Here is a 20856-nt window from a genome sequence, read left to right as displayed (position 1 = left end):
CCCTACCCACTGAGCCACAGGAGCCACCCAAGAGACTCTGTCTTTAAAAAAAAAAAAAAATCTCTGGCCAGGTGTGGTGGCTCACACCTGTAATCCCAGCACTTGGGAACCCGAGGCAGGTGGATTGCCTGAGCTCACAGGTTCAAGACCAGCCTGAGCCAGAGCAAGACCTTGTCTCTAAAAATAGCAAGGTGTTGGGGCAGCACCTGTGGCTCAAAGGAGTAGGGCACCAGCCTCATATGCCAGAGTGGTGGGTTCAAACCCAGCCCTGGCCAAAAACTGCTAAATAAATAAATAAAAATAGCCAGGTGGTGTGGCGGGTGCCTATAGTCCCACCTGCTAGGAAGGCTAAGGCAAGAGAATCGCTTAAGCCCAGGAGTTTGATGTTGCTGTGAGCTATAATGCCTCAGCACTCTACCAAGGGCAACATGTAAGATTCTGTCTCAAAAAAATACCAAAAAAACTCTATTTATGTTTTATTCTATTTTAAAAGATTGATTGGGATAGGAATTCATGGAAACATTTTCTAAAGAGAAAAAAAGAGCAGAGGAAATCAGTCACTTGACACCCAGCTCTGATGATCAGAAAACAGACCTGGAAGGTCTGAGTTGCAATGTATGGCCCTTGCCTACCTGAGTCAGTCTACCCCAGCATCGGCCTACAGTGGCATGGTGCCCAAGCCCCCACGTGTCAGTGAGCCTGCCAGCCCCGTGACGCCTCTGCCAGGTCAGAGCTGCTAGGTGAGGAGGGTGGTTGGAGCAGAGCAGGGGCTGACTGGCTATAGGAATGGAGACAGCTGGGCCCTGTTGGCCTGGGGTGGAGAGTGGAGCAAAACCCCCTCAAGACACTTGGGAAGGGGGTGGCCTGAGGAGCAAAGGGAAGCAGCCTGACTTTGTGAGAAGAGGGTGGGACATCCTGGGTCAGGGACTGCCATTGCCTGAAGGAGTGGACCTAGAGGACAGACAGGGCCCGCAGCAGAGACGGGAGCCCCTGCCTACTCAAGTCCAGGTCTCTGGCAAGTCCAGGTCTTCGCCACCCCAGCCCACTGGCGAGAGCAGTCTTGCAGCTGATCTCACTCTTCCCAGTGTTTTCCCTTCCATCCCATTCTGCTTACCAGCATTTTCCTGGGAAAATGGTGATTAGGCCTGCAAGTTATGGCCACTTTACTTTGGCCTGACCTATAGAATTCTGTGGGTAGAAGGCCTCAGAGGTTGCTTGGTCCAGCTGCAGTCCCAGAAATGAATAGCGAGTCCTAGCAAATGGCTCCCAGCCCAGAAGGCAGCTCTAGTCCCAGTGCCGGTACTGGGTGGTTCCCTCTGGGCAGCCAGGGCTTGAAAGAGTCTTCTGCTCCCTGAAATGTGGGACAAGCACCTCTCATTCTCACCCTTCTGTCCAGGTCTGCCCCCTACCCCACCCTCCACCTGCCCTGGCAAGTCCTTCTCCCTATAGTGGTTTAGTCGTTGGCCCCCCTACTCCAGGAAACTTCTGGGCCCTCAGCCTCCTCACCTCTGCTGCCATTTGTCAGAGAGTTTTTTTAAGAGTTTTATCAAGACGGGACCTAGACATATAAAGTCTTTATAGCAGAGAGGGACTTTCAAATTTATGAACCCACCTGGTATTACTGATAGAGAAACTGAGAGGCTGTCACTCACGCAGGCTCCCAATTTGAGGCCTCTGCTCTTCCCTTGCCTGCCACTGACTCTGGTGAGTGGCCCACAGTGCAGGGCGGCAACCTCGGCTGTTGATGCCACTTCTGATAGTGTCCAAGGTCATCCTAGCTCATTGGGGGGGGGGGGATGGGCATGGATCTTCTGTTGATGTGTTGAACTTCAAGTCAACTAAAACCCTTAAATTGTTTTATAACTTTATTTTGTTCTGATTGTAAAAATAATATATGCTTATTACAAAAAACTAGAAAATACATTCATGGGCGGCGCCTGTGGCTCAAGGAGTAGGGCGCCGGTCCCATATGCCGGAGGTGGCGGGTTCAAACCCAGCCCTTGCCAAAAAAAAAAGTAGAAAATACATTCATATATAGACCATAAACCTTAGTAGTCCTTGTTGTAAAGTTTGCCCCACCCTGCTGGCTAAGTCCCACCCAGCTGTCCATCTCTTAGAATCTTATTTTTGTTTTTGTAAGGCAGAGTCTCACTCTCGCTCTGTCACCCTGGTGTCATAGTTCACAGCAATCTCAAACTCTTGGGTTCAAGCTATCTTCCTGCCTCAGCTTCCTGAGTAGCTGGGTACCAAAGGCACACACTACCACATCGCACTAATTTTTTCTATTTCTGGTAGAATCTGGGTCTGGCTCTTGCTCAGGCTGATCTCAAACTCCTGAGCTCAAGGGATCTTCCTGCCTCAGTTTCCCAGAGTGCTAGGATTATAGGTGTGAGCTACCACTGCACACAGCCACAATCTTGTTTTGTTATCAGTTCTTATTGGTTTCTGGGCAGAACTCAAAGAATGGCTGTGGCGGACTGCCTGGATGAAGGGGGCATCGACTGTTAGTGGAAATAGAAAGGCCCCCTGCCCACCCATTGTTGCCCTACCCGGCGCTGGTGCCTGATCCCACCTTTTCCTCCCTGAAACACCTTCTCTCCACCTCTGTTCTATTCTCATCCTCCTGTTTTTCCAGCCCTGCTGGAGCCTCACCTCTCCTAGGAAGCTTTTGTTCTTTCAGATGCAAAAGACGTTTTGGGGGGTTCCTCAGCATTTGTAGTCCTACCACACCTTTTGTCCTTAGTTAGATATTGACTTGTATTAATCTCTTTTTTCTTCCCTGTCAGGACCTATTTCCTGATCATCAGAGCGCCCCTGACCCTGTACTTTACTTGCTCCCCCCATGGCACCCATCGTACAGAGTTGGGAGATCATAGGCCCTCAAAATGAGACTGTCTGGCCCAGCCCTGCTGGGGAAGAGCTCCTGTCCTACCTGAGTGCTCATCTGAAGAATGGGAGAGCAGAGGGCCAGGGAAGCCTGACAGACCCTGTGCCCCCTGAATGTCCCTTCTCCTCCTAAAGTTCATATAGCAGTTAATCATTTGAGTTCCCAACAATAAGCTCTGTAGCTAGGGATAGTACAAAGGGATTTGGGTGGCCTTTCCCAAGGGAGGCTTGTCTAGATAGGAGAAATACTCTACACCCAGCTATTTAAAGAGACAGGAGGGTTAGGGGCCCTTTCCAATCATCTGGGCTTCTCACAGCCCTAGAGAAGGTCAAATCCGTGTTTTCCTTTCTCCTCACAGCACCCGGTACCAACACTTCTCATGCCTCCGGGACATAATGCCAGTGGCCCAGGCCTGGTATCTCTTCTCTTCCTCCTCCTCCCTCTCCTCCTCGTCCATCTGGCCTGTGATGGAAGAACACTGAGCTGAGGTCAGGGACCAGAGGCCCCAGAGTGATCTTGGGTAAGTGATGGGAAAGGCCAGGTGATCTGTAAATCTCTTATTAGTCTGATGGCCTAGAGGTGTCCTGCTAAGTCCTCCCTCATTTCTCTGTCAGAAATGTGTATAGTGCTTCCCAGCACAGACCTTGAGCCAGGCTGTCTAGATGGTATTCCAGCTCCACTACTAGTTAGCTGTGAGACACTGGGGCAGCTACCTAACCTCTCTGCCTGGCTGGGGAGCAATAACCAGACCAATAGCAGAGGGTGATTGGAAGATCTAGTGAGCCAAAACACACAGAGCACTTATAAATGCACAAGGCACAGGACAAGTGCTGTGCAAGAGTGGCCATTCCTGGGTGTGCGCACAGAGTGTGACCATTCCTCACTGTCTGACCGGAAGTGATGTGAACTTTGCACCCTTTTGTTGGGAACATGGCTCCGTCTGTGGTCTAATGCTAGAAGGGTGCTTTGAAGAGAAGCCAAGACTGGAACCACAAGTAGCCTGGTGGCAGCTGTCAATCAGGATGAGGAGAATCCAGGGAGGCCCTACTACTGCTACTGCTAAGGGGAGAGCTGGCCAGATCAGGGATCAGCAGGTGCAGGTGTTGACTGCCCAAGCCAGATCCTGGGAAGGTCACCTCATCTATCAGGGTCAGGTTTTTGTCCTAAATTGAGCCCACTGGTAACTGCAAGGGGGGAAAGTTTGGATTGAAGATAGATTGCATCAGTTGTTTTTTTTTGTTTTTTGTATTTAGATACTTTATTTTATTTATTTATTTTTTTTTTTTTCAGTTTTGGGCCGGGGCTGGGCTTGAACCTGCCACCTCCGGCACATGGGGCCGGCGCCCTACCCTTTTGAGCCACAGGTGTCACCCTTATTTTATTTTTTTTAATTAGTTTATTTTTTTATTGTTAAATCATAGCTGTGTACATTAGTGCAATCAACATCAGTTGTTTTGATTAATTTCTCTGCTTGGGATAAAGGAAGCCCATAAGGCAAAACAAAAAACAATCAAACAAAAAACACCACAGAAATCATTAGTTCTCTGATTTTAATAGTTAGGGGAAGGTTATAAAATAAAACAAACAACACAGAACCTCATGACTGCCTCAGATTGGCAGTGAACCCAGGGATACAGAAATGTAAACAAAAACAGAGCTTCCAGATAATGCTATTTTATGGTAGATAACTTTGAAAATACAGCAGCTCCCCAATCTAGTAAAATAAAACAAGTCTTCAGAATCACTCTGTGCACGTTTCAGAGCGTTATCCAAGGCTGCTTCTGCCTGGCTGGGGCTTGGTCGCAGAGGCTGCCCAGCCCGCTGTGTTGTGGACCTCTTTTGTGTGCCTCCCTTGCTCTCTGGTAGGGTGGCTCTAACCCCTGCCTGTCTTTCCTTTTCCACAAAACACACAGCCCTGTAGACCACCCTCCCCCGTTCCTGGTATCAGCAGGAAACACAGTTGCGCCAAGGGAGGCAAGCAGCCCAGGATGGCTCTCTCCATAGGCACTCAAATCCCAATTCGACCATCTGAAGAACAGTCAATAAGAAAACTACGAATAGGATTTGATAACCATCTAATACTTTCCTCTGGAAGTTTCTGATGTGTTGGTTCTTATCTGCCCTAATTTTTGCTACTGTGCTAGAGTTTCTGACTCAAACAGGAAAAAGGGAGGCTTTCCAGCCTGGCACTGAACATGTCTTGTACTTCAGGCAGTGGACTGGTGTCATACACTAATCATGCCACCTGGCTGACCCCTGAAGCCCCAGCGGTGTACATCCTCAGCCTCAGAATGGTGAGTTACTCCATGAGCAGTTGGCAATCTGTCATCAGGGGGCAAATAGGCTCCTGAGGCTCCACTTGAAAGGATGGAGAGGGGCAGAGCCCAGAGGACAGAGGGAAGATGGAATAGTCACCCTCCAGGGCGGGGCTATGGGAAGGTCTTCAGTTAATATCTCAGAGGTACAATGAACAGGGTGAGGGGGTGCACTGGGGCAGCCACCCCCAGAGCCAAGGCACACAGGAGGTTTGAAATGTCCAGGATAAGTAGAACCACATGGGAATGGAGAAAAGCCAGCTCCATCCTGCTTTTAAAAATAGTCAAATAGTCACAAGTGGCACCAAAAATATATTAATATTTGTACACTGTCATCTTTTAAAGAAGGAAATAAAACCTCCTTGGCACTTTGCAGTTGATTTCTTAAAAATGAGGTGGTATGTGGAAAGGCCTCCTGCTTGTGCACATGCACACACAGCTGTGCACACACACGTGTGCCTCTCTTTATCAGGAAGGGCAGAGTGCCCCAGAACCCTGAGCATTACAAGTTCTGACAGGTAGATGGGCCGTTGCCAGCCCCCCACCACAGTTGCTTTCAGGGTGCTCTCTGCCAGTGCTCTCGACTCTATTGTCCACTGGGGATCCACAGCCGCTGCCCTATACTCAGAAGCGAGGGCGGTAGGATCCCGTCTCATACTTCCTTCTGGGAGGGAAGTCCTGCTGCCAGGGAACAGTGGATATCTGAAGGCAGCTGCTTCTAATCGAAGGCAGCCTTGGCTTCACCCCTTCCCCATCCCCATTCAGACATGTCTTCCCAGGCTCAGAGCAGCCTGTGCCCATAAGACAAAAATGCAAAAATGAGCAGAGCTCATTGCTGTGCCTGAGTGAGCACATGTGCCCTAGGGGGATGCTGAGGCACGGGAGCTCTAGTCCATCTCACTGGTGTTCAGGCAAGAGGCCGCAGGAAGGTGATCCCAAACCCCCTCGGGGCCTCTGGGAGCATCCCGGAGGCTTGTGCCATTCACAGGTGGGAGCTGCCCTGCAGCAGGGATGTGACAGTGTTCTGCAGGGCTACAGCCACTTTCTTGGAGGTCTTGCGCAATAGCGGGCTGTCGGGGTGGTGCTCCTTCAGATGCAGGACATGCCCCTCCTGGCTCTCGGACGTGCAGCCGCACTCCTCACACACATACAGCTTGGCACGCCGCTCCTTGTAGGCGTACTTTTGCTGCACGCCATGGATCTTCTTGAGGTGAGACTCCAGGGAGCAGCGCTGAGTGAAGGCCTTGTCACACAGGCTGCACTTGTAGGGCCTCACACCTGCAGAGAGGACAGGGGCCAGCATCAGAGACCTGACAGGGACCTCAGAACCTGTCAGCAGCTTGCAGACACAAAGGACAGGATAGCTGACTCTAGGAAAGAGGGATGGACAGAGGCCTATCCACCACCAATTTCCTGAGTGGCTCTCAAATCAAAAGTCCTACTGGATAAAATTGGGAGAATTTCTGTTCTGAGCTCTGATGCTCTTCCTGGGCTGCCCCTAACTAAGGGAGAGCAAGGTCTGCTGAAATCTTCCCACATGCCCAGGCCAGGCAGGTCTGGTGTTCTCCCTCCTAGTGTCAGAGCACCACCCCGACAGCCTTGGGCTTCTGCTTACCTGTGTGGGTCCGGACATGTCTCTTGAGGTCAAAGGTGTCATTGAAGCCCTTCCCACAGTATGTGCAGAGGTGCCTCTTGACGTCATTGTGACACTTCATGTGGCGATTCAGCATGCGCTGGTAGGTGAAGGCCTTCTGGCAGATGTGGCAGGTGAAGAGCTCTCCACTGGGACTGTCCCCTAGGGTCACCTGTGGGTAAGGACAGTATTTGTGACAGATATCAAGAAGTTCAGGCTGCAGGCTGACAGACTGGAAGACACAGATGCCAGCCCTAGTGCCCCTGAGGAAAGCAGTGCCTACACTGCAGGGGCCAGAAGGCCAGCTCCCAGTTGGGTTCCCAAGTCCCTTTTCAAGACTGCCACCAGGCTCTCCTTCACCACCTGCAGAAGCAGCTATTTCATCCTCAGGTACTTCCCCCTATTAGAAAGTTGCCCTTAACTGAGGCCAAATCTGTTTCTGTAGTTTCTGCTCATCCACTCTTGTTCTTCCCCTTGGCACAGGAAAAAAACCCATGCCACCGTCTCCCAAGGCAGGCACTGCAGGTCTGAAGTCCCTTTGTAGGCCAGCCCAGCTCATGCTTTACTCGAGCCAGGCCTGTGTGGCATGGTCTGAAGCCTTTTGCCACCCTGAGGACATTCCTGCCTATAAACCCTTTTGATTTCTTTTTTTAATTATGGAAAACTTCAAATGTATACAAAACAACTGACAACTAACAGCATGAGCCCCGTGCCCTGTCACTTAGGGCCAGTGTGGTTTCATCTCCTGGCCTTGGATTATCTGAAACAAATCCTGGATGCCACCAGACAACTTTGAAAGTGTCCAGCTAAGAGCAGTTGTAACAGCTCTCCAGATGTGACCAGCATGGGTATGTGTGTCACAGGGTGATGTGGCCTCAATGCTCTACCTCTGTGAACACTGTGGAGATTGCTTATGCTCTGTGGGTGGCCCCGTCACCGGCAACTCCTCCTTCTCAGGAGGTGACACGCCCATCACTCCACACCCTCTCAGCCACTACCCCTTAATGTGTCCTGCTTTCCGATCTACCCAGTCAAGGCCCTGGGGTCAGTCGGGACTCTCCCTGGCTCACCTATATCCTATACTCTCTCTACTCACTCCACACCCTCCCTACCCACGGTCCAGGGGGCAGTGGAAGGGTCCAAGTGGGGCTTAGGGAGCCGTGAGTATCAGGAGTGCCCCAGCTGGCTCTAGCCAACCACCTGGCACACTTCTCAGTTGTTTCCCACAGTAACAATACACACTCACCCTCCACAGGAGGAGAGGAAGGCCCAGCAACCCCTGCCAGTTCTCTCCAGTCTTTTGGCACATAAGACAGTGCTATGAGAAGCACCATTTCACTAGATCCCTGCTGGCAGATGCTCCCAGCTCCTGGAGCTTTCAGGAATGCAGACCCAGCCAGGGCCAGCCCTGTGGTTTGTGCTCTCTGCTACCTCATGTCCTCCTCACTGCTCATGCTGCTGAACACAATAGGGTTGCTGGTGTAGACCCTGCCCTACACGTAAGGCCTTGGATGAGGCAGGGACTGGATGCAGCAGACTTGGGCAAGGTGATTGCCAGATATGCGTCTCAGGGAATAGCTAACCACTGTGCCCGACTCCACATCTCTCTCAGTGCAGCACAGATAAGGGTCTAGAACCAGGCTCACATCTAAATACTTAGCCTGGAACTTCTGTGTAAAGAGAAGCCCCTTCCTATGGCTCTCCTTGCCTCTTGTGGCCAGAAACTCAACTGAACCACCATGGACATGGACTCCAAAGAACTTCAGACCTACTTCTCTTCCCCCGACCCCATCTGGGATCCAGCTAAGTTCACTTCTCTGCAGAATCTTTGGCTCAGGTCCCAGGTCAGTCTCTGTCTATGTCTCATTTGTGCCACATCTCATAGGCTGCACACAGGTTTACACACACACCCCTGGTACCTTCATCTTGGTGCGGAGGAAACCATGGTCTCTGCTCTGGGGGTCTGTCAGGCGGCCCATGTCTTCAGAGGGCAGCTGGGCCACCACACAGGGCGCGGGGGCCACACTATAGCTGGCATCCCGAAGGCTCATGTCCAAAGCCAGGGGGCAAGAAGGGGGTTCAGCCACTGACGGTTCCGGCTCCCGGTAGGGTGGAGGTGGGCAGAAGCCCAGGCTGACTAGGGAGAGAATAGCCAAGTGAGGGGCATGGTAGAAAAAAGAGGATCCAGTGGGATTTCTGAATAGTTCCTAGCAGTGAAATGGCTAGAAGCCGGTACCTCCCTCATGCCCCATTAAGGTAATTGCAGGTGACGCCAACCAAGCACCACTGCCCGCTGAGTAATTTGTGTCTTAGCGGAACTGGGAGGACTGAACTGCCCCGCCAATTATCCCTCCAGAGTTGTCTGCTACCCCACCTGGGCCAGTCCCTCTAGATTCCAGTCCATCCCTCTCTGCCAACCAAGGCTCTGTGCCTAACAATGGCTTTGCAACTCATCCTTACCCAGAGGGGTAAATTTAGCTGCTGGCCTTGGGGGTTCAAGTGGTCCTAGCCCCTTCCTCCTATGGGCTTGCCAGTCTTTGCCAGTCTTTGCCTCTCCAGCCCATCAGGGCTCCAGGTTCCCCATACCTAGCCAGGCCAGCTCCACAGGAAAACAGGCCAGTGGGTGGGGCAGGGAGGAGGTCAAGGAGCAGCAGGTGGATGCACTAACAGTCTTGGCCTGCCCAAGCTTTTGCAACCCTCCCCCACAGCAGGGACCGCTCGCTGAGCAGTGGGGCTGGGCTCCCCCAGGGGGTGGTGGCACCGATACCTGGCAGCCCTTTGACAGGGCTGCTCCCTGGACAGACACCTAAAACTGAACAGGGCCGGGAGGCTTGGCTTCCGACTCTGAGCTTAGTCCCGACCAGAGAGGACAAGGAGGAGTGCTCTTGGGAGACACAGGCATCAAGGCTGGAAGCTAGCAGAGCTGAGGTGATAGTCTAATGTTTCAAGTTAGTGTAGTCCTTCCAAAGAGCCTAAGCTCTGTACTTAAAGCCTATAAGCGAGGGACATTTTCCAACCTTCAGAAGGAAATCAAAAGGGGCCTCGGACAGAAAGGATGAATGAGCTTCAGAGAGGAGGATGGGGGGCTGATTTAGGATTTTAGAACCATGAGTGAGGCCCTCTGCACCCTGAGTCCCCAGACCAGTGAGGCAGAGAGCAGCGCAAAGGCACAGGCCAGAAGGCTACTGTCCTTGGCCCTTCTTCCAGGACAGGAAGAACATGGGAGAAGCAGGGAAACGTGACCATGGAGCAAGGGCTCGTATAAAAGCTTCAAAGTTTCGGGAGAGGCCCTGGCTTTCGCCCCCTCAAAAACAACAAAGGTCTGAGAGGAGAAGAATGCGCCCGCTGTCGCCGCCCAGAACCTGTCCTGCAGGCACTGGCGTCCGTCTGTCCGGGGGCCTTTAATGAGCCACCTCATTCCGGGCGTTGATTCACCAGTGCCTGGCCCTGGCCTGGCCTCTGAGCTGGCGTCACACCTCTCAGGGCTGAGTGGCAGCCCAGCCTGGCTCCTGCAGCAGGAGCGTCAGTAACTATGGGGCTGGGGCCAAGGGTGGGTGAGGTGTCAGTAGCTTCTGGTGCCAGGTCACCAGCTATTGAAGACCTGGACTGAGAATTCAAAGCTGGATGACACTTTACATTTCTCAATCCAGGTAGAAACGAACAGGAACCTCTACCCTCTTCTGTCAGTGCTGGACATCGTGAGGGAGGCCCCAGGCTTTGCAGAGCAGCAGAGTGGGAGTGTGTGCAGGTGAGGGGACTGGCTGAGTCTGGAATGAGTGGCTATTCTGAGCTTCCATGCACCTGAGCAGGGTACATGAGGGTCCTGAGGATCCAAGCCAGCTTGGGAAGAAACCTGTGTCCCACGTCTGCCTTCTTGTTCCACACAAACCTGGCTGGGCTAGTGCTGGGAGCTGGGATGGGGTTGAGCCTGCCTGGTTAGACTCTGGGCCACTATACCCTGAGCGAGGGGCAAGTGAGGTGGATGGGTGGTGCCACTGCCAGGGTGGGGATGTTTGCCTTATCCCACCTGCCCCGCCTAACCAGTCTCCCTGCCACCCCCGTGTGTCCCTGCCACAGCCACACGCACAAGGAGTATGCACTGTTGTGCCACCCCATCACTGAGTGTACCTGAGTGGCAGGAGGCAGGAAGCAGAACTGGTTGGGCCCTGCTTGTGCTGCTCTGTCCCCTAATTAGGTGTTTCCGGCAAGGCGGCGGCCACTGTGGCTACTCATCACCCGCCCACAGCTGTGGAGTGTGGCAAGGCCAAACCAGCCCAGCCCTCTCCTTATGCCCTCCGGGAGCTTATGGGTTCTCCTCCTGTTGACCCAACTTGCCTCTACCTGGTGATGTTGAGGGCTAATCCCAAAGCAGAGGCAAGGACACCAGGGGCTGTGCCCAGGGCAGCTTCCCCTGTAAGGGCTGTCTCCTACCTTACCTTCCACAAGTATCCTCTCTCTTAGATTGAAAGCTACTGGTCCAAATACTAGACAGAGTGTCAGGTCCTACCTACCCCATTCAGGGCCTCAGGACATGGCTGGGCATGAGGCCTGGTCCCTGGCTCTCTGGGGAGAGCAAATGAAGGAGATGCAAGGCCACCCAGCCTCCTGGGCCCCACCTGAGAGCACGGGTCTGATGCCAATGCTGCCCTGGGGCATAAGGCTCAGTTTAGTTCTAAAGGTGAGGCAGGACCCCAGGCTGGCATGGAGCAGCCTTCCTCTTTATCAGGAAGGGCTGGTGTCCCCCTGCTTGTCTCCCTAGTCGCTGTACATCAGCTAATGGTTACCTGAAAGGATCCAGCACCAGCCAACTGGCAGAGGTGTGCAGCCCCAGAAACACCTGGGTTGGTGTCTTAGCCTTTTGTTTCTGTTCTGTGAACTGCCAGAAGTTCTTCTCTCATGCAGTATCTTTTTCTCCTTTTCCAACCATTTTTCACTGTGTCCACGCTGAAGTGAACCTGCACCTCAGCTCTCACACCAGCCTGCCCAGCCCAGAATGGCTGGGAGCTGTGCTTCCTGCATCCTCCCACCCTCCAGCCCTCCAGCCAGTGCAGGATGCTACCCCATCAGGACTGCACACAGTACCTGTTGAAAATGAACCATGATACAAAGGAACCCTGACCTCATCAACAGCCAGGCTTCCCTCGCCATCCTCCCTGCAGCCAAAGGACTTGCCCTCACCTGCTCTCTTTCTGGACAAATGGTCTGGCAGGCTTCCATCTCAGGATACCCAAACTCAGGACAAACAACAGGGTGATAACACCCCCTGGTACAGGTAGGAGTCCCATCTAGCCTAATCCCTGGGTCCAAATTGTTCTTCTGTCCCTGTCCACTGTCAGCTAGCCACTCTCCCAGCCTTGCTCCCAGGAAAGCACAGCAAGCATCTCCATGGCTGCCAAACACTTCCCAGAAATTACTAGAATAATCATCAGAGACCTAAATTCTCCCTACCCCCAACCTCCTTTCCTCACCCCCCACTCATGTACTCTGGGGCCAAAAGCTGACTTTCTAAGCCTTTCTGACTAGCCAGCAAAGAGAGTTGCCCAAGTTCCCATACTACCTAGTGGCACAGCAAAGCTGAGCTGCATTCCCTGAAGCTCCAGTCTCCTACAGTATAGCCCCTTGGCCTTCCTGGGCTTGAGCAGACCCTAGCCAGCCCAGCAGGAAGAGGAGGCATGGAAGGGGGTGGCTGGAGGCCTGGGAGAGGCCCTGGTTGCTCCCAGGGCTTGACCTATCCTCAAGTGCCTTCCTGAACTAGAGATTTCTCTCAGCAGGGCCAGGGGTTTGGAGGAATTGGCTTCGGCCCTGTCCCTGGAGTCCTTCCCCATCAGTCAACAAGGCGGAATTTACCCCCTGGACACAGGTACCTGGGTTCATCCTCAAGGAATCAGCATCACTCTCTGTCACTCCATAGTCAATACTGACATAACAAAGGAGAGATGTGGGGTGGGGAAGGGAGTTGGGTCCTCAAGGTAGCAATAGAGCTGGCTTCCACCTCTTCCCAAGGAAGAGATTCTGCCCTAGTCTGCCCTAGGGATTGGGAACCCTAGAATTCTGCCTGCTGGTGTGATTGTCAGACTGGGGCCCTGGATCATAGTTGCCAGGCTGGAGTCCAGAATCTTTGGCCAGTAAAACCTTCTCTTTCCAGGTTGTTGTCCCTGTGATGCTTTGAGGGTCTCAGAGGAACCTGGCAGGAGGTCAGAACTCAAATGCTCCCATTTTCCCCAGACTTTCCAGGGTCAGTGCTTAGATGGTCACAACGTGCCAGGAGTCTGTAAGGTGGGGTAATGGAAACATGCCTAGCCAGCTCCTGGGGTCATGGTTGGCTGGTGATGGAATGGCCTAGCCAGGGGACAGGCCACCACAAAACACACCCCTGTCTCTCCAGCCATCTGAGGCATCTGAGCATGGACTATGGACATTCCCTTTCTCATTTCCACAAACTGAGGGAAAACTCTCCAGTGGCCCACACAGCTTTTAGAGGTTAAAATAAGTTCTGTCAGTTCTATCCTTTACTTGATCCTACAGGATTCTCCCCTCACCAGAGCAATGAGGGCAGATTCTCACCCTCACCCAGACCCCCAACCCAATGTCCTGGACAAGAGCAAGTGGCCTGCAGGTCTCCCTCACCTGGATGGCAGTAGTAGATGGCATGGATCACCCAGAAGCCCTCCCCTGCACCTGAAGGGACAGCCCCTGGGGCACAGGTCTTCCCTGGCACTCCTACCAAGGCAACTGTGGTGAGGAAAATCACTAGGACTCAAGGAAGTCAATGATTTGAACAAACGGGATTTCTTTGTCCTTTGTAAAAGTCAACACATGATCTGTTACTGATTGGGATGTGAAATTAAACTAAAAATAACAGCACACTGAGTCTGGCTTAAGGCTCAGCTCACCTTTAACACAGTCCAAGTTCAGTTTATCAGATCCCAAGGAGCAGCTAAGCAGCAAGTCAAACACAGGTTGGGGTGGAGGCAGAAGCAAGGAGGGGGCTCTGTCCCTCTGCAGCCCTTCCCTAGATGGAGAACCAGTCAGCTTGCCCCGGACTTGGCAAAGCCAGAAGCAGTACACAAAGACCTGACCTGCATCCTGATTTATTTCAGGTGAGGAGCCCATTCACTTCCCCTTTTGCCTCAATTTCCCCAGTGAGGTCCTCAGAGCCTTCTTGCACATTCCCTTATTTTAAGGAGGCCACAGAAGAGGGGCCCAGCTGATTGAGAGCAGGTTAAGGTGAAACATCCCACCAGCACCATAGGCCCTTGGATCTTGGGCAGGTCAGGCCACAAAGACCTCACTACTACACCACTGCCTCCAACAGCTTATTCATAAGGGAAACTGAGGCAAGAGCCCTTAGGGCCCCTCACCGCTGCCCTCATTTTCCCACTTTCCTACAAGGCTTGGGCGGTGCCAGGGAGCCTGCAGATCAAGGGTCAAAGTCGGTTGGTTAATTACCACCTCTCCCCCCACCGAGGCGCTGGGCGGGTGTTCGGTGCATCCCTGCCCCACCCCCAAGGACTGGGGAGGGGAGTAGCGAAGGAAGTTGGCTTTCTCCAGACCAAAGACTTTGGTGGGGGTGGGGGAAGGACAGAGGGGCAGAAGTGTTCTCAGGGCTTGCAAGGGAAGACGCCACTGGAGGAAGAAACAACTCAGGTTACTCATTCACAATTGACGCTGTCAAGGCGTCTGCCAAAAATAAAATGAGTACACCAGCTTCCCTGGGCCCGGTACCCTGGCTTGGGGTGGGCTCCTTTAAACGGTTTTCCGCTCAGTTGTGACCTCTGCAAGGCTGAAGGAAGTTACGTTTCTAACAGGTGAGATTCGATCCCACCTTTGTTTTAAGGGCACTTAAGGACGGAGTAAGGCGGGCGCTTTCGCCACTGTTTCGGTGCACTGTGCGGGACCACCGGCCTGAGCCGCCGAACACCCCTACTCGCCACTAGTACTGTGAGGAAGAAGAGACCTATGCGAGCGGGTTGGGCTCTGATTTAGCGCAAATCTCCACCGAAACTCCAGCTCGGTCCCCGCCTCCCAAAGTGGCATCGCTCCAGTGCTCTCCTCCCGCCTCTTGAAAGTCCTCGGCTTTCAGGATTTACGACGCGAGAGCCGAGGGTCGCCTGAGCGGTGACACACCCCGTTGCCTCCCCTGCGCTGCGGCTCGGGCCGGTGCAGGGGAGGCGGCCCCAAACCCCCCGGGCCTGGCGGGCTTCACCTTGCGGCCCCCGCCCCCACTCGGCGCTGCTTCCGCCGGCCCTGCCCCCAGCCCCGCGCCCTGGGTCGGCGCCCAAGGGCTAGCGGGGCCGCCTCACCTGGCACGTAGATCTCGCCGCGCTCCTCGTCGGGGAGCTCGCTCCAGTTCCTCTTGCACGTGGAGACGCACGGCTTCTTCACCAGGAACGCGCGGGGCATTTTCCAACCCTCTTCGCGGGCACGGTCCGCTTCTGTAACTAGAGCCGGGAGCCGTCCCACCTTTCCGGGGCTGACTGGAGGCGGGAGGGAGGGAGCACGGTTCAGGGAAGGAGTCGCAAAGGCGCCCCCGCGTTCCGCTAAAAGACGGTGCCTGGACGGCGCGCGCCGTTTCCAACTCCGCCGAGTGTCGCCGTCCACCCTCGGAACGAGGTTCCTTGTAGCCAGGTGCAGCGGGCGGCGGGGGAAGCGGCAGGTAAGCGTCCCTTGGCTCGACTGGTGTCCCTGCGGCCGCTCAAGAAGTCTTAAAGTGCGAGCCGGACGGACGGGTTCACGCTTTATTGGCTCGCGGCAGTGTGTGTGTTGGTGGCTAGGGCGTGGGGCGGGGTGGGGGGAGGCTGATCTGATCTAATTAGCTTGGAGTGGCCAGGGAGCGACGGCGCATGCGTTGGGAAATAACGGTGACAACCCACCTATTTGTTACCTGTCGAACCGGTTTCCATTCCGCTGCCGGTGAGGTGGCCTCGCGGTCCGGGCGGGGCGGCCGGGCGGGCGGGGGCGGGCGCCGGGCACCCAGCACCCGGCTGCTTAGACCGCCTGGTCCCCGCCCGAGACCTCTGGGCCGGGCGTGCTTGCGTTTGCGAACTGGAGTTTCGGAGGGAGAAGAGAAGGACAGGGCGGGGACGGGGCAACGTTATTTGCACCGGCGCTCGCACGCTCCGCGAGTGATGAAATGAAACTCGTCCAACTGGGTCTGGCCCGGCCTGGCACGCCCGAGGCGCCTGGGGAGGCGCGAAGCCGCCAGGCTGGAACCCGCGACTCGGCCCTCACTTGTTGAACGCGGCCCGGGCCCAGGCGACCCGGTATTCTAAGAGCCCGGCTGAGCAATTCGTGGTTCAGCCCAGAGGTATTTGCCCGGCGCCGGCTTCATGCAGGAAGGCACGCAGGGACGCAAGCCGGTGGGCGGAGAGGCCCGAGTACCAAGCAGTGGAGTCTGTCTTTTGCCTGGGAAGGCTTCGTGGAGGAAGAGGTGTTTAAACTGGACGAGTCCACCGAGATCTCGGGAACCCTCAGCGTCTTGGCCATTGGGGCTTACACCCCCACAGAAACTCCCCTTGTCTCTAGTCGGTGGATTTCAGATGCAGCAAGGTTGGATAGAGCTGAGGACCCCAGATAGGATCAAGCCCAGCCTCCTCCCTCAGCGGCTGCCACTAGAGTTTTCTCCTTGCAGCCTACCCTGGTTCAGCCTTGAACAGTGGTCATGCTCTGCTAGGGGTCCCCCCACATCCCCAAGACTCCTGGAAGCACTCTGTGGCACTTAACTATGGCACTTTGGCCACAGCTGAGCTATTTCACCAGTTGAGCTAGTAGGGGCAGGGATGGGACCCTCCCTCTACCCCACTCCCAATAAAATAAACTAACATTTTAAGAGTCTTTCCTAAATGTATATCTCACATTCTAAATGTTTGCTGGAACAGATTAGGAGGAAATGAGTCTGATAAATGAATTCACACAAGAGTTAAAAAGAGGAGTAGCTGGCTGAGGGTGGACTTCTAGGCATCTGGTGGAAGATGATAGTTTTTCAAGAGTAAGGAAGCTTCTTGAGGCCCTGTCCATACACCTCTGTGGAGCACCTCCTGGGTGGGTGGGGAAACCATGAGTTTTGGGATCATGTGAGCCTCTTCCCTGATTCCTGGAGTGAGTTTGGCTAAGGGGCTTTCCTTGTCTGTCACAGCCTCTTGGGGTTACTGGGAGGGTGATGTGAGTTCTTGCCAAGGGGTGTTTGTGTTGCACCTACCCCATTGCCAGGCCTCTGCTGTTATTCTGACCCTAGACTTTTTTGTTCATCTGACATTAAGTAAGCACCTACTACATGCTTATCTTTTTAGGTAAATCCAGGAGAAACAACATTGACAATGCTGTCTAGGAGAGAAGTGAATTTAATTTATTTCGTCAACAAATGATTACTGAGCACTTCTGTTGTGCTAGACCCTGCCAGCCTATACTTGGTAGGTGATGTGTTCACAGATGGCCCTGGACACCGGGGTGGTTTTTCTCATGGGGGAGCAACCCCAATGTCCAGAGGCCAGGTGGGAAGTAGAATGGGAAAAGCCAGCCAATGGAACATCTCCTCTTGCATAAGGGACTCATAGAGCGTGGCCTGGAGCCCAGAGGGTGGAGGAAGCTGTGTCTGTGCTGTTGCCCCTCAGCATCTTCAGCTGTGCCTGACACAAAGTGGATTATCAATAAATATTTGTTGAATGAATATCCTATTTTCTTGACTTGTGTGACCCATGTACCTTTCACGTTCCACCTTTTGGTAGAGACATAGATACAGAACAAATTTCTTTATTAAAAGGGAAAACAATACTACAAATTCGATGACAAGAGCCAACTGACAGCTGGTTGTCCAGGAGAGTAGAATGTGGGAGGCTACGGAGAAAGTGCCTACCTGAAAAATAGTCACAGTTTTGTTACGCAGATACAAAAACCCAACATGGCCACATCTTTTGATTTTCCAAGAAAAGCCAGAAATCTAGATTTGTGAGTGAAATCTACTGATTTTTAAGAGTTAGCTCAAAAAAAAATTTTTTTTTTTTTTTTTTTGTAGAGACAGAGTCTCACTTTATTGTCCTCCTCCGTAGAGTGCCGTGGCGTCACACAGCTCACAGCAACCTCTAATTCCTGGGCTTAGGTGATTCTCTTGCCTCAGCCTCCCGAGTAGCTTGGACTACAGGTGCCCACCACAATGCCCAGCTATTTTTTTTGGTTGCAGTTTGGCTGGGGCCGGGTTTGAACCCACCACCCTTGGTATATGGGGCCGGCGCCCTTAACACTGAACCACAGGCTGTGCCCAAGTTAGCTCAAATTTTTTAAATACATGGAATAGGTGAAACAAAACACCTTTGTGGGTTAGGTTTGGCCCACAGGCTGTGGTTCATAGGCAGCTCTGGGGCCAGACAATGTATAAGAACCTGTGTAAACATGGAGCTAAACTGTGAGCCCTGTGGGGATCAGGCACCTTCTGCTCTATTCACCACTGTTTGCTCAGCACCCAGCACAGGACTGACTAGATGTTGTTCATCCATCCCTAATTCAGTCAACATTTACTCACACCTACTGTGTGCTAGGCACTGAGAATTCTGTGATGCAAGGCAAACAAGGGAGGAGTGAAATGCAGAACATTTGACTAGAGTGAGGTGATAGTAGCAGGTGGGGGGTGGTGTCACTGAATGTGAGGGAGGAGCCAGCTGTGCCTACCAGCAAAAAGCCTGGCTAAAGCCCCAGAGCAGGAGTGAGCTCAGTGTGTGTGCGGTGAACCCAAAGGCTACCTGGTGGGATGGGGATAGGAACTGAGGTTGGAGGCACAGATTGGCCGTGTTGTTAGGTGAGGTGCTGTTAAAACCCAAGTCAGGGGCTGGGCATGGCTCACTCCTTGCACTTTGGGAGGCCAAAGTAGGAGGATTGAGACTAGTCTAGGCAATATAGTGAGACCCAGATCTCTACAAACAAAATTAGCTGGAGTCCCAGCTACTCAGGAGGCTGAGGTGTGAGGATCGCTTGAGCCCAGGAGGTTGCAGTGAGCCAAGTCAGGACCTTGTCTCCCTTTAGCTCAAACCCTCCAGGAGCTTCATCTCTACTGAAGTAAAATCCCAAGGCCTGGCATGCCCTAGCCGCTGGTGACCTCCCAACTCCCTTCTGGCTGAGTCCTTGGGTGCCAGCCACATGGCCTGTTTCTTACATCCCTTGAACAGACCCTGCTTCCAGCTCAGGCCTCCTCTCCAACTGCACCTTCTGCCTGGAACACTTTCCCCTACTCACTGACAGGCTGCCTCTTGCCATTCAGGTTTCAGCCAATTGTCCCTTCTTGTAAGAGGCCTCTCTGAACACCCTAGGTAAATCCTTGGCCCCGTCCCCATCACCTCTGTCCCATTACCCTATTCTTTTCTCTCTGCAGCATCTTTGACTCTGAAATTTTGGTTTGTGTGTTTTTTTTGTGTGTGTTTTTTTTAAAAGAGTCTCACTTTGTCGCCCTCGGTAGAGTGCTGTCCCAGCACAGCTTACAGCAACCTCCAGCTCTTGGGCTTAGGTGATTCTCTTGCCTCAGCCTTCCGAGGAGCTGGGACTACAGATGCCCACCACAACGCCCGCTATTTTTTTGTTTTGCAGTTTGGCAGGGGCTGGGTTCAAACCCACCACCCTCAGTATATGGGGCCGGCACCCTACTCACTGAGCCACAGGCGCTGCCCTGGTTTGTCTTTTTTGTTGTCTGTTCTCTCCATGAGTACAAGGTCTGTACTTGAGGGATTCCTTTTTAAAACTACTTTAATAGTTTCATTAAAATAAATAAAATTCACCCTTTTATCAAGTGTACACTTTGCTGGCTTTATATCCTCACAGAGCTGTACAACTTATCACCACTACCTAATTCCAGAATGTTTTCATCACCTCAGAAGAAAATCCTGTACTCATTAGCAGTCGCTCTCTGTTCCTCCCAGCCCCCAGCCCTGGCACCCTCTATCTCTATGAATGTGCCTATTGACTCTTCCTTTTTAAAGTGTCCCTGTATCCTCAGCACCCAAGCGTCATAATCAGCAGCTGTGTTAGTTGTATCTCACATTTTACAGATGAGAAAACCAAGGCTAAGGACCTCTTAAGAAACTGACTTTCCCTTTTCTAAGCATGTGTCAAGTGTCTCCCGAGAATGGGGCTACATGGGGGAGGACAAACTCAGCAAGAAGAGAAGAAACATAGTGAGGACATCAAGTGGAAAACTGGCTGCCCAGCCACTGGGCAGTAGCCCATACTTGTTCCCCTGTGGCTGGGATGCCACTCTTTTCCCGGCTGGGGCTGATGATGGCTGAGCTCTACTCTATGCCTGGCCTTTGCTAGGGACAGAGCCAGCACTAACCTCCCATAGGGTAGCAGACACCCACCTGGGCAAACAAATGAGAGCAGGGATCAGCCATCCAGGGACCTGGACACTCAAGAGGGCTGAGAGAAGCGGGTGTGGGGAGATGGCCAGGGGCTATTTGCTGAAGTCCAGGCTCCACCTGAGTAGCTCTATGACTTTGGGTAAGTGACTGGACATTTCTGGGCCTCCCTTTCCTCATCTGTGAATGGTACCTACTTTTGTGACTTGGGGTTGCTGTGAGTCCATGTCATTGCATCCATCACAGTATTGGAAACCACATGTGGGTTCCCCACCTCCAGACCCTCAGCTCCAGAAGCCTGGCTCAGAGAGGCTGGTGGTTTGCAGAAGCCACACTGACAAAGGCTGAGCTAGGGCCAGGGGTGGTCTGGCATCCTGACTCTTGGAAGCCTGTCTCATCAACTGTAAAAGGGGTTCAATAATCATTCCTGCCTTACCATGCGTGGTGACAGCCAGGGATGTGAGGTTATCAGCACCCTCTGGGCCTCTGGGAAACCAGACAGGCTCCTACTCCAAACTGCCTTCCCTCCCCAGGGCTTCTCTCATCCTGGCCTCTTTCATCTCAGGTTTAATTAGCCAGGCTGCCCCACCCCACTGCCTCCTGGGTGGGAGTCATCAGCCCATTTTATAGGTGGGGAAACTGAGGCACCTACAGGGAAGTGCTTTGGGGTGCCTGTGAGTCAGCTGT

The 20856-nt window shown here is 53.1% G+C and overlaps 1 protein-coding gene and 1 long non-coding RNA gene across 3 annotated transcripts in view; one reads left to right on the top strand and one right to left on the bottom strand.

Moving 5' to 3' along the window:
* The window catches only part of LOC128565335 (uncharacterized), a 53061-nt gene extending 37916 nt beyond the window's left edge, over positions 1 to 15145 (top strand). Inside the window, exons 3-7 of one of the 2 annotated variants that reach the window (XR_008374243.1) lie at positions 3246 to 3407; positions 10486 to 12107; positions 12604 to 12695; positions 12981 to 13935; positions 14020 to 15145. This is a non-coding gene — a long non-coding RNA (uncharacterized LOC128565335). Of the gene's footprint in view, positions 1 to 3245; positions 3408 to 10485; positions 12696 to 12980; positions 13936 to 14019 lie in introns of both variants that reach the window. The other variant, XR_008374244.1, reaches the window with a different exon arrangement.
* Positions 4401 to 15507, bottom strand: OVOL1 (ovo like transcriptional repressor 1). The gene is made up of 4 exons (XM_053561736.1): positions 15139 to 15507; positions 8755 to 8972; positions 6818 to 7007; positions 4401 to 6480 (listed from the first exon to the last, which is right to left on the bottom strand). The coding sequence occupies exons 1-4, from the start codon at positions 15236 to 15238 to the stop codon at positions 6185 to 6187; spliced, it is 804 nt and encodes a 267-aa protein (XP_053417711.1). The 5' UTR covers positions 15239 to 15507; the 3' UTR covers positions 4401 to 6184.
* Positions 15508 to 20856: the final 5349 nt, after the last annotated feature.

This window comes from Nycticebus coucang, chromosome 14 (assembly GCF_027406575.1).
Source record: "Nycticebus coucang isolate mNycCou1 chromosome 14, mNycCou1.pri, whole genome shotgun sequence".
Lineage (NCBI taxonomy): Eukaryota > Metazoa > Chordata > Mammalia > Primates > Lorisidae > Nycticebus > Nycticebus coucang.
The sequence above is the reverse complement of the archived record's forward strand: the minus strand, read 5'-3'. Positions and strand labels throughout refer to the sequence as shown.